At 65.6% G+C, this 12,864-nt stretch overlaps 1 protein-coding gene across 1 annotated transcript; it reads left to right on the top strand.

The window, feature by feature from the left end:
• Positions 1–1,963: 1,963 nt before the first annotated feature.
• Positions 1,964–12,634, top strand: NTRK1 (neurotrophic receptor tyrosine kinase 1). The gene is made up of 18 exons (XM_074928955.1): positions 1,964–2,017; positions 2,690–2,709; positions 3,632–3,706; positions 3,870–3,941; positions 4,422–4,490; positions 4,767–4,921; positions 5,035–5,186; positions 5,319–5,445; positions 5,529–5,858; positions 6,022–6,039; positions 6,216–6,274; positions 6,517–6,619; positions 7,020–7,166; positions 7,289–7,419; positions 7,520–7,692; positions 10,552–10,792; positions 11,997–12,155; positions 12,286–12,634. Exons 1-18 carry the CDS (start codon positions 2,012–2,014, stop codon positions 12,469–12,471), a joined length of 2,223 nt encoding a protein of 740 aa, XP_074785056.1. The 5' UTR covers positions 1,964–2,011; the 3' UTR covers positions 12,472–12,634.
• Positions 12,635–12,864: the final 230 nt, after the last annotated feature.

A 12,864-nucleotide genomic window follows, 5' to 3' on the forward strand; every position in this document is an offset into this window, starting at 1 on the left:
GAAACTGAGGCACGGGGAGACGCCTGGGGCCACCCTCGTGCCTCCCCCCCAGTCCCTGGCACTGGGACCAGTGTCAGGGCCGTGCTGGTCTGCAGAAGGGGCTTCACTGTCTAATCTGTGGCCGTGGGATGAGCGCCAATAAAGGGGGACGAAGCTCGGCCGCGGCGGTGCCTGGTTTGGGGAGGGGGGGGGTGGTACACGGGGATTTCCACTCCACACACACCCCCCCACACCCCCCCCCGCCCCCGCTTCCCCCGCCAACCCCATCCGCTTCCTGCGCGCCCCAGCTGCGGCTTTGCCATGCGGTGCCCGAACTGGGGGCGTTTCTGGGGAAAAACGTCAAAGCGGTGGAATCCAGGAGGACGTGGCAGACGGCAGCCACCGGCCGGCTCTGGGGGGTGGGGGTGGGTGCTGTGGGGTCTTGGGGGTGGGGGTCACCCCAGAGTGGAACTGTGACCCTGTGGGTGCCGCTGGGGGCTGGTGTGGGAGATGGGCCGCGGGGTGGAGGCACGCGGGAGGAACTCAGGCTGAGAACGTGCTAAACTCGGTGCATGGATGAGCCACCTACGAGGTACTTTGGGACAGGCAGCAGCTGGGTGGGGATGGAGACCCCCAGGAGGAGGAGGAGGACAGTCCTGGCCACCAAATGTGTCGTGTGTGTCCCCCCCCCCCCCGGTCTCCAGCCCCTCTGCACCCCAACGTGATGGAGCTGGGGAAGAACCTGAGCCAGGTGGCTCCGTCAACTCTTCCAGATTTTTGGGGCATGGCCCGGGGGGGTTGTGACAGGTTGGGGGGCTCTTGGTGGCCCTGGGAGCCTGGGGCTGCTGGTGTGATGTCCCCTGTCCCTTACGTGCAGTCCGGTCCTGGAGCGGGCCTGGGTGTGTGTCCGTGTGTGCACACGCGTGTGCACGTGTGTGTGTGTGTCTCTGTGTGTGTGTGCACGCATGCGCTGCGGTGTGGTCGGGGGTGTCAGGATGCTGCTCTGTGGGGCTGGGGGGTGCGGGTGTAGGGTGCCAGAGTGCAGACAGGGTGCAGGGGTCTAGGCGGGGGCCTGGGCAGGGTCTAGGCAGGGTGCAGGGGTCTAGGCGGGGGCCTGGGCGGGGTCTAGGCAGGGTGCAGGGGTCTAGGCGGGGGCCTGGGCAGGGTCTAGGCAGGGTGCAGGGGTCTAGGCGGGGGTCTAGGCAGGGTGCAGGCGTCTGGGCGGGGGTCTAGGCAGGGTCTAGGCAGGGTGCAGGTGGGGTACAAGGGTCTAGGCAGGGTGCAGGGGTCTAGGCGGGGGTCTAGGCAGGGTCTAGGCAGGGTGAACGGGTCTAGGCGCGGTTCTAGGCAGGGTGCAGGCAGGGGGCAGGCAGGGTATGGGCAGGCGCCCTGCTCGCTGCCCGTGAGCGGTGGGACACGGCGGGGCGGGGGGCTCCGGGCAGGGCTGCGGCCGAGTGTGTGTCCGTGTGTCCCCCCCCGCGCCCCGGGGGCTTCCCGGGTCCCGAGTGCCCGTGAGTCACGGCCGGGGGGGTCTCCGGGGCCGGGGCGGTGCCGGGGCGGGGGGAGCCGCCGGCCCCTCCCGGGAGGCCGGTCCCCGCCTTGGTTTTAAGCCCCGCACGGCCCCGTGCTCGGGCTGCCGGGCAAGTGCGAGGGAGGGCGGCACCGGGTCCGGTACCGGGTCCGGCCCCGCGATGCCGCCGCTGCCCGCCTGGCTCTGCCTGGCCGCGCTGCTGCTGCCGCTGCCCCTGCCCGCCCCGGGAGCTGCCGGTCCCTGCCCCCGGCCCTGCCGCTGCCCCCGGGCCGGGATCCTGCTCTGCCGGGAGCCCGGTACCGTGGACAGCCTGGCCCGGCTGCTGCGCACCGGCGGCTTCACCGACGTGTGAGTGGGGACGGGGCGGGGTGGGAGAGTGATGGGGATGGGGGGGCCGGGGGGGGGAGCTGGGGGTGACAGGGATGGGGCGGGGGGTGACGGGTTTGGGGGTGACGGGGATGAGGGTGATGGAGCTGGAGGACCGGCCTGGGGGTGACGGGAATGGGGGTGACAGTGCTGGGGGACCGGCCTGGGGGTGACGGGGCTGGGGGTGATGGAGCCGAGGGATGCGGTGGTGGGGCGGGGGGGTGATGGAGCCTGGGGACAGGGCGATGGAGATGAGGGTGATGGAGCTTGGGGTTGGGGGTGATGAAGCTCAGGGACCAGGCGGAGGGGCTGAGGGGGCCGGGGGGGATGGAGAAGGGGGTGATGGAGCGGGGGGTGCCGGGGCTTGGGGGTGCGGGGATGGAACGGGGAGCGGAGGGGCTGGGGGCCGGTGATAGGGAGGGGGCGATGGGGCTGGGGGTGTCGGGGCTCCGGACGGGGCGATGGGGCTGGGCTGGGGCAGCGATAGAGCAGCGAGCGCTGTGGGGCTGGGGGCTGCAGAGATTGGGGGGGGGGGGGGGCTGCTGCATTTTTCCCCCTCCAGGGAGCGAGCGAGGGGCTGGGGGCAGCTCTTCACCCCCTCCTGCAGCGAGGGGGGCGATGGGCTGAGGGGGGCACTGGGGTGCCCGGGCAGGGACCTGTGGGTGCAGGGGGGGGGAAGGGGGAACAGAGTCCCTCGTCCCCACCCTTTCAGGGCTGTCACCCTGCCCAAGGGTTGGGATTCTGAGGAGGGGGGGGGACCCCGAATTTTCTGGTTTGGAGGAATTCTGCTCTCGTTCATCCCCCTGTTCCAAGGTGGGGAGAGAAGGACTGGGGTGAGGAGGGGTGAGGAGGGTGTTGGGGGGGGTACGGGGTGCTGGGTGCTGCCGGGTCGCCCGGTCTCCTGGGTCCTCCCCCCGGCGCAGCCCCGGCTGTGCCGCATTGCCGGGGGGTGGCTGCGGCACGTCCCCGTGCCTCAGTTTCCCCCGCGGGTCAGGGGACGCTGCGCCGCGGGGCGCTGCCGGTTCTTTGTTCTCTGGTTGGGGTGGGGGGGGTGGGATGGGGGGGGGGGGGTGGCTGTCCCCAAGAGACCCCCCGGCCCTCCCGCTGCCCCAGCCACCCTCGGCCCCTCCATCCCCACAGCCTTGTCCGTAGGGGTGGTGATAGGACCCCACCCCCCCCCCCCCCGACTCCTGGAGGTCACTGAGACCAACCCCCCCTCCCCCCCCCCCAGTGTGGGTCTGAATCCCCAATTAACCGCTAAAAATTTGGGGTTTACAGGGGAGCCCCTGGGGTGGGGCAGGTGGGAAAACCCCACACCCGCTCCCAAAGGGGCTTTTCTTTACCCCTGCCTTGGGAAAAGGGGAGGGGGGGGGACAGTCGGTGCCCCCCTGGCACATCACAGGACAACGTGGGGTGCGAGGAAAGGTGGGGACCCACAAGCGAGTGGGGCTGAGACCCTGCAAACTCGTTCTCTGGGTGAGACCGTGGGCTCCAGGCGGCGGCTCAGCCCCGGCCCCAGCCCCTGCTCCCCCCCCCCCGACCCCCCCTCCCAGCTCCTCCCTGTCTGCCCAGGGGACACTGAGGCACAGCGGGGCAGCTCAGCTCTGTCCCTGCCCCTGTCCCCAACCGTAGGCTGGCGCAGGGAGGGGGAGACCTGTGGCCCCCGCTCCACTCGCCCCCCCCGCTTTGCCGGCAGCCCCTGGCGCGGGGGGGTTTGGGGGCCACTCCCCTGATCCCCCCTCATTTGCTTTCCAGTGTCATCGAGAACCAGCAGCTGCTGACGACCTTGACCCGGGCTGACACCAGGATGCTGCGGGACCTCAGGAGCCTGTGAGCACCCCGGGGTGGGGGGTCCCTGCTTAGAAACGGGGGGGGGGGGGGGTGTGTGTGGATCCCCAGAGCTTGATCTCGCTGCGGGGAGGCGAAGGGGGGTGCTCCCAGGGTGGGGATTGGGGGTCCCCAGTGCGGGTGCTCAGCCCTTCCCCTCTCCCAGCACCATCTCCATGTCGGGGCTGCAGCACGTCTCTGCCGACGCCTTCCTGGACACCCCCAGGCTGAGCCACGTGTGAGTATCCCCCCCCCAATTCCCTCCCCTAGCCCCCCCCCCTTTTGGGGTTCAGCCCCGGCGCAGGGTGGCTGGTCCCCACGCCCAGGCAGGATCGATGGTGTCCCGCTGCCCACGGGCGCATCGCCAGGGCCGGGGGGGGCCGCGGGGGGCTCTGCTGCTGAGTGGGAAACCATTGATCCCCCCCCGCCCCGATCGGCAGGCAGCTGCCGGCCCCCCCCTGGCAGCTCCGTGTTGCCCCGGTGCGGGAGGGGACCCCATAGAGGGAGGGGGGACACCGTGCCTTGGGGTACGTGGGGTGCAGGGAAGGGCGGTGACACCCTGGCAGAGGTGGTTTTGCTTGGTCACGGTGTGACAACGGTGGCCCCGGTGCTGCCCCGTGCCCCGGCCAGACCCCCTGCAATGTGGGGGGGGGTGATGCGGGCTGGGGGGGCCGCAGTGGGAAGAGTGGGGGGGGGGTGACAGGGTTTGTCCCGGCAGGAATCTCTCCTCCAACGCGCTGCACAGCCTTTCCTGGAAAACCTTCCAGCATCTGCCCCTGCAAGAGCTGTGAGTGATGGCGGCGCAGACGGGGCGGGGGGGGGCGGAAGGTGGGTGCGGATGGGATGGACCCCCGGGGTGACACGGAGGCAGGGACGAGGCCGGGGACGCAGCGAGGTGGCGGCTGTGACAACCCCGGGGGTGACTCCTCGCGCACCTCGGGGGGCACCGGCAGCGCTGGGTGCTGGGGGGATGCCCGGGGCGCTGGGGGGGGTGGTGTATGACCCCGAGCTGGGGTCACCGTCCGCTCTTTGACCCCTCATCCTCTCCCCTGCCCCGTCGCAGCATCCTGGTGGGGAATCCCTTCAACTGCTCCTGCGGCCTGCGCTGGCTGCAGCTCTGGCAGAACGGGAACCGGGCTGAACTGGGCAACCAGTCGCTGGACTGCTGGGAGGGCAGCCTGCTGGTCCCGCTGGGCAACCAGCCCCTCCGCACCTGTGGTAGGTAACAGGGGACCCCGCTGGGTTTGGGGGCTTGTGCCCCCCCCCCCCCCCTCCAGAGCCTTGGGGACAGAGTGGGGACGTGGCCCCGCTGAGCTCCTTCCCCTCGGCAGAGCCCCCGAGCGTCCGCATCGAGCCCCCCGACGTGATGCTGCGCCAAGGGGACGGCGTCAACCTCACCTGCCACATCGCCGCCACCGAGCCACCGGCTACCGGGGAATGGGTGGTCCCCGAGGTGGGACCTGAGCCGCCCGTTGTCACCAAGGCAAGCTCAGCCTCGCCGGGGACCTTCCCGGCAGCACCGTCCCTGCCGCAGCGTCGTCTCGCTGGTGTGGGGGGGATGGAGGATGTAGGGAGGAGTGGCGGGGGGGCTGTTTGCTCACCCCGTCCCCCACAGCTCTCGGCCTGGGAGATCGTTTTGGAGATTCGCAACGTTTCCTCCAACCTCAACCACAAAGAGCTGACGTGCCGGGCCGAGAACGCGGCGGGGCTGGCGGAGGACAGCGTGATGCTGAATGTCACCTGTGAGCAGCCCCGGGGGGGTGGTTTGGGGTGAGGAGAGGGGGTGTCTGGCTCAAGGGGACCCACCTGGCTCTTCCTCCCCCAGTCCCCCCCGTGATCCTGCTCCTGCACGAAGCCATCCCGCAGCACTTCTGGTGCATCCCCTTCTCGGTGGACGGCAACCCGGCGCCCAGCGTCCGCTGGCTCTTCAACGGCACGGCCCTGCTCGAGGGGCCCTACATCCACACCCGCATCGTGGAGTACGAGCTCAACTCCACCGTCCTCCACGGCTGCCTCCAGCTCAACCGGCCCACGCACGTCAACAACGGCAACTACACCCTCCTGGTCCGCAACGCCCTGGGCTCCGCCGCCCGCAGCATCCAGGGGCGGTTCATGGAAAACCCCTTCAGCTTCAGCCCCGAGGAGCCCATCCCGGGTAGGGACCGGCAAACGCTCCCCCCGGAGCTCTCCCCCCACCTCCTCGCCACGTCTGGGGGGCATAAGTGGGTTGTGCCTCAGTTTCCCCGAGGGGGACGGGGGAAGGCCGGGGTGCTCTTATCGAATGTTTCTCCTTTCTCTCTCCCTTCGGGCTGCGCCAGTGTCTCTCTCGCCGCTGGGTGAGTGATCGGGGACGCTGCTCCCCGTAGACACAACCCCGGCCCCCCCTCACCCAGCCCGGGTGTCCCCCTCCACACCAGGGCTGATGCTGGGGTAGCCCGCCCCCCCGCCTTGCTTGGGTCACCCCAGGGGATGGGGACCCTGCGGTCACCCCGCGCCCTTCTCCCTGCCCCAGGCACCAGGAACAGCTCGCTGGAGGGGCCCGTGGAGACGACGGACGAGCACACGTTGGGGGTGAGGGGATGGCATGGGGCGGGGGGGACCGGGACACCCGTGGGAGGGTGGCACAAATCCTTAAGGGACAAGCCCAACCCGAGCCGGGTGGGATGGGGACAGGCGATGGGGATGAAGGACAGAGCCCTGCTGCCTCAGTTTCCCCCTGCGGCAGCTCCTGGGACTTGTGGCCACCTCAGCGCCGCCGCGGGCTGGGAGAAGGGACCCGAAAGGTGACACCCCCCCGTCCCGGCTGTCCCCAGGTCTCGGTGGCCGTGGCGCTGGCCGTGTTCGCCTGCCTCTTCCTCTCCGTCATGCTCCTCGTGCTCAACAAGTGCGGGCGCCGGTCCAAGTTCGGCATCAACCGTGAGTCCCCTCGCCTCGCCCGGCGCCGCGGGGGGATTCGGGGACACCCCGGTTCCTGCAAACGTGGGGTGACTGGTGCTGGGCCGGGTACCCGGGTTGGGCCACAGCTGTGGGGATGCGGGACCAGGGAGGCGGGGGACACACACACACACACACACACACACACCGCGGGGATGGGGACCGTGGCGGGGTGCTGGGTCCCCCCCGTCAGCGCGGGCGGCAGCTGCTAATTCACTCCTGGAATGGATTCAGCCGCTAAATGGGTTTGATCGGGCCCCGGGGGCCGGCCGGGGCGGGGGGATGCTCGGCAGAGCCTGGCGCTGGCTGCGCTGGCAGGAGGGGGGGGTGGCGGGGGGGGCCTGCGGGACCCTTCCGATGGCCTTGGCCTTGTCCCCGCAAGGCTCGGCCGTGCTGGCCCAAGAGGACGACTTGGCCATGTCGCTGCACTTCATGAACTTGGGGAGCAGCCCCCTGTCCTCAGCCGAGAGCAAGCTGGAGGGGCTGAAGAGCAACTTCATCGAGAACCCCCAATATTTCTGCAACGCCTGTAAGCCCCGCGGGGGGGGGTGGGGGGGTGGGGGGACACGGACACCCCCAAGACCACTGTGGTGGTCCCCAAACATCCTCCTGGGAGAGGGGCACTGACAGATGGGTGTCCCCCCCCCAAAGGCGTGCACCACGTGCAGCGGCGGGACATCGTCTTGAAGTGGGAACTGGGCGAAGGCGCCTTCGGGAAGGTTTTTTTGGCCGAGTGCTCCAACCTCCTCCCGGAGCAGGAGAAGATGTTGGTGGCCGTGAAGGTGAGGAGTTGTAAGGGGGAAGGAGATGATTGTGGTGTTGGTGAAAGGGGGGGGGACACACGCACACGCACAACGCCGGGGTGACGCCGTGTGCCGCCAGGCGCTGAAGGAGGTGACGGAAAGCGCCCGCTCGGATTTCCACCGCGAAGCCGAGCTGCTGACCGTGCTGCAGCACGAGCACATCGTCAAGTTTTACGGCGTCTGCACCGAGGGCGAACCCCTCATCATGGTCTTCGAGTACATGAAGCACGGCGACCTCAACCGCTTCCTCAGGTGGGTTCTTGGGGGGCCTCCCCCCCCCACCCTTTTTTTTTTTTATTTTTTTATTTTTTTTTTTGCTGCTCCATCAGCGCAGGCAGCCTGCTCTCCCTGCTAATGCAGCCTCCTTGCAATATTGATTAGATTAACTGTCTGAGAGGCTGAAATAGGGCGAGATTGGCCATCAGCTGGAATAAGCAGAGACTTTTCGATTGCCCCCCCAGGTATTGCTGCTAGACGGGGGGGGAGAGGGGGGCACGGGGGGGCTGCCAGAGGCATCGCTTTAGTGGCCGCGCTGAGCTCCGAGACGTGGCTTTTATGATTATTGTTATGGGAGTTGGCATTAATGGTTCTGCCGAGCGAAAAAAAAAAAAAAAAATTCAAAAAAAAAAAAAAAATCGCGCACACGCTACACGCACACACACACAAACACGCACACACACGCACAGCTCCTGGCCGCCCCGGCACGGCTGTCAGTCAAAGGCGCGGTGGCTAGAGGCGGCCGCAACACGCTGGCCCCTGTGGGTGTGCACACACCCCCGCCCCGACACGCGTGACAGGCCGTGTGTGAGCACACGCACAGCCCCTGCCCCGTGTCTGTGAACAGGCGTGTGTGTGTGTGTGTGTTCTTGCTGGGTACGTGTGCACAGGGGTGTGTGCTTTTTCCCTCTGCGCACGCTCTTCCCCGGCATGTGTGCATATATGTGCGTGCTTTTCCTCTCTACATGCACATGTGTGTGCGTGCTCTTGCCTGGCATGTGTGCACACGCATGTGTGCTTCTCTCCTCTACGTGCACACTGGCACATGCGTGCACCTTCTTCCCCTGTGCATGCTCTTACAGGGCATGTGTGCACAAATGTGCACACTTTTCCCCCCTACACGCACACGTGTGTGCATGCTCTTCCCTCACATGTGTGCACACCTTCTCTTTGATACATGCACACGCACGTGCACATGCTTGCCTGGCACCTGTGTACACGCATGTGTGCTTTTTCCCTCTACATGCACACATGTGTGCACACCCTTCCCTGGCATGTGTGTGTACATGTACACCTTTTTCCCCTGTACATGCACATGTGTGTGCACACTCTTGCCTGACACACATGCACACACACGCACTTTTTCCCCTGTACGTGCACATGTGTGTGCACACTCTTCCCCGACATGTGTGCACACCTTCTCCTTGTACATGCACACGCATGTGCACACTCTTGCCTGGCATGTATGTATATGTGTGCACCTTTTTCCCCTGTACATGCACACATGTGTGCACGCTCTTGCCTGGCATGTGTGCATGTGTGTGCACATTTTTCCCCTGAACATGCACACGTGTGTGCACGCTTCCCTGGTCTGTGTGCACACAAGCACACGCCTTTTCCCTGTACATGTCCACACCTTCCTCCCATGCATGCACACACACGTGCACACCATTCTCTGGCATGTGTGCACACAAGGGCAGGCCTGTCCCTGGTATCAGTGCACGTATGTGCACGCCATTCCCTGGCACACGTGTACATATGTGTTTGCCCTTCCCCTGTGTGCATGCACACATGTGCTCACCCTTGCCTTGTGCGCACACACACACACACACACACACGTGCACAGCTTTCCCTGGCATGTGTGCACACTCGTGCATGCCCTTCCCTTGTGTGCACACGCACACACACGCGTACATCTTTCTCTGGCATGTGCACACATATATTAATGCCCTTCCTCTGTGCACGCACACACGTGTTTACACCCTTCCCTGTCATGTGTACACGTATGTGTGTGCACTTCCCCTGTGTGCATTCACACAAGTACGCCCCTTTCCCTTGTGCACACATACACACACACATGTGCACACCCTTCCCTGCCATGTGTGCACACTCATGTATGCCCTTCCCCTGTGCACACATACACACACACGTGCACACCCTTTCCTGGCACACATACACACACGTGTGCACACCCTTCCCTGCCATGTGTGCACAGATGTGTGTGCCCTTTCCCTTGTGTGCACACACACATCTGCACATCCTTCTCTGGTATGTTCATGCCCTTCCCCTGTGCACACACACACGTGCACGCCCTTTCCCTGCCACGTGTGCACATATATGTGTGCCCTTTCCCTTGTGCATGCACACACACATGCACATCCTTCTCTGGTATGTGTGTGCACTTTCCCTGTGGGCACACACACGCAGATGCCCTTCCCCTGTGCACATGTACACACACACACACACACACACACGCACATCCTTCTCTGGCACGTGTGCACATAAGTGTGTGCCCTTCCTCTGTGCATGCACACACACATGCACACCCTTCCCTGCAATGTGTGCACACTCGTGCATGCCCTTCCCCTGTGCACACGCACACACACACATGCACACCCTTCCCTGCCATGTGCACACGCACGTTCATACCCTTCCCCTGTGCGCACACACACACGTGCACACCCTTCCCTGCCATGTGCACACGCATGTTCATGCCCTTCCCCTGTACACACACACACACGTGCACACCCTTCCCTGCCATGTGCACACGCATGTTCATGCCCTTCCCCTGTGCATACACACACACGTGCACACCCTTCCCTGCCATGTGCACACGCATGTTCATACCCTTCCCCTGTGCACACACACACACGTGCACACCCTTCCCTGCCATGTGCACACGCACGTTCATACCCTTCCCCTGTGCACACACACACACGTGCACGCCCTTCCCTGCCATGTGCACACGCACGTTCATACCCTTCCCCTGTGCACACACACACACACACACGCTTCCCTCCCTGCCACGCCCGCACACGCGCTCGCCCTTTTTTTGGCACGCGGGTGCCTTCGCGCGCCCCCCCTCGCTCCGAGCACCCCGCTTTGCCCCCGCAGGTCCCACGGCCCCGACGCCAAGATGCTGGCCCAGGGCCAGGGGCAGCCCCGCGGGCAGCTGACGCTGGGCCACATGCTGCACATCGCCACGCAGATCGCCTCGGGCATGGTCTACCTCGCCTCCCTCCACTTCGTCCACCGGGACCTGGCCACCCGCAACTGCCTGGTGGGCCACGACCTGGTGGTGAAGATCGGGGACTTCGGCATGTCCCGCGACATCTACAGCACCGACTATTACCGGGTGAGCCGGCCGGGATGGCGGCGGCGGGGGGGGCCCCCGTGCTCCGTTTTCCCCCTTAGCTGCTGCCTCCCAACCGGTCGCAGAACCCCAGAGTCATTCCGGTTGGAAAAGCCCCTCGGGATCAGCGAGTCCAACCCTCAGCCCGACTCTACAGAGCTCTCCCCTACCCCACATCCCCCCACAGCTCATCCCAACGGCCCTGAAACCCCCCCAGGGATGGGGACTCCCCCCTCCCTGGGCAGCCTGTTCCGCTCTCTGACCACTCTTTGGTGAAACATTTTCTCCCCCTGCCCAGCCTGACCCTCCCCTGTGGCAGTTTCCAGCCGTTCCCTCTTGTCCTGTCCCTGATCCCCTGGGAGCAGAGCCCAGCCCCAGCCTCTCTGCAATGTCCCGTCAGGAGCTGCAGAGAGGGATGAGGGCTCCCCTCAGCCTCCTCCTCCTCACACTGAACACTCCCAGCTCCTGCCCTGCCTCCTCACAGGATTGATTCCCCATCCATATCAAATCATAAAACATCCCATCTCCATCCATATTAAATAATAAAATAGTTTGGGTTGGGAGGGACCTTTAAAGCTCATCTCGTCCAAGTTCCACCACCACCCCCTTCCCGACGAGCAGGGACATCTTTGACTACACCAGGTCGCTCAGAGCCAACTTGACCTTGAATATCTCCAGAGATTGGGCACCCACCACCCCTCAGGGCGACCCGTGTCGCTCTTTCACCGCTCTCAGCGTCCAAAATATCTTTGTTCTCTCTAATCTCATCGCCCTCTACAGTTTATCTGCAAGGAATTTGCAGAGAGCTGGGGATGAGCCTCTGTTTAACCAAGTAGTAAGTGCCAGGCCCCGAGGGAATGGCCTCAAGCTGCCCAGGGCAGGGTCAGGCTGGCTCTGAGGAAGGATTTCTGTGCAGAAGGGGCTGTTGGGCGTTGGAATGGGCTGCCCAGGGCAGGGGGGAGTCCCCGGGATCCCTGGGGGGGTTGAAGAGTCGGGCTGAGCCAGCGCTGAGGGATCTGGGGGAGTTGGGAAGGGTCAGGGGGAGGGTCATGGTTGGGCTGGAGGAGCTTCGGGGACTTTTCCAACCTGGATTAAGTCTGGGATTTTTGTGATTCTCTAATCTGAGAGCGTGCTTAACGAGCAGAGCTAGGGGATAGACATGGGGAGGGGGGGGTCCCTGCCCCACTGACGGCCCCGCTATGGGCAGGTGGGGGGCAGGACCATGCTGCCCATCCGTTGGATGCCCCCTGAGAGCATCCTCTACCGTAAATTCACCACCGAGAGCGATATCTGGAGCTTCGGCGTGGTGCTCTGGGAGATCTTCACCTACGGGAAGCAGCCCTGGTACCAGCTCTCCAACACGGAGGTGAGCCATTGCTGCCCGGGGCGGGGGGAGGATGAGGATGGCAGAACCCCCTTCCCCTGGGAGTGGGGTATACCGGGGTGGGGGTACACCATCTCCATCCCCCCCCCCCCCCCTTTTTTTTTTCCCGCAGGCCATCGAGTGCATCACGCAGGGCCGGGAGCTGGAGCGGCCTCGCACGTGTCCCGCCGAGGTGTACGCCATCATGCAGAGCTGCTGGCAGCGGGAGCCCCAACAGCGCCGGCCCATCAAGGACATCCACAGCCGCCTCCAGGCCCTCGTCAAGACCCCCCCCGTCTACCTCGACATCTTGGGCTGAGCGGGGACCCCCCCACCCACCCTCCGCTCTCCTCTGTCCGTCCCTCCCAACCCTCCCCATTGGCGCAGACTCACCCTGCCCCAACGGAGCCCCCCGGACTGATGCCTAAAGACGGGGGGGGGGGGGGGAGAGGGATGAAACCTTATTTATAGCCAAAAATACCAGCCCACCCCAGCGGGGGGGGGCTGTGGGGCTGGGCTGGGGGACCCCCGAGGCTGTGCTCCCCCCCCCCGGCGTTGTGGCCGTGCCCCCCCGCGCTTCTTGGCATTTCCGCAGCGTGCTGGGACAGAGGCACTTGGCTGACATGGGTTGGCTCGGGGAGGGGGGCACAGCCCCTCCAGGCTGGTGTGGGAGCCGGGGGGGGGGGCTCGGTTCTCTGGGGGGGCTGGGGGC

This window comes from Athene noctua, chromosome 29 (assembly GCF_965140245.1).
Source record: "Athene noctua chromosome 29, bAthNoc1.hap1.1, whole genome shotgun sequence".
In the NCBI taxonomy this organism is placed as follows: Eukaryota; Metazoa; Chordata; class Aves; order Strigiformes; family Strigidae; genus Athene; species Athene noctua.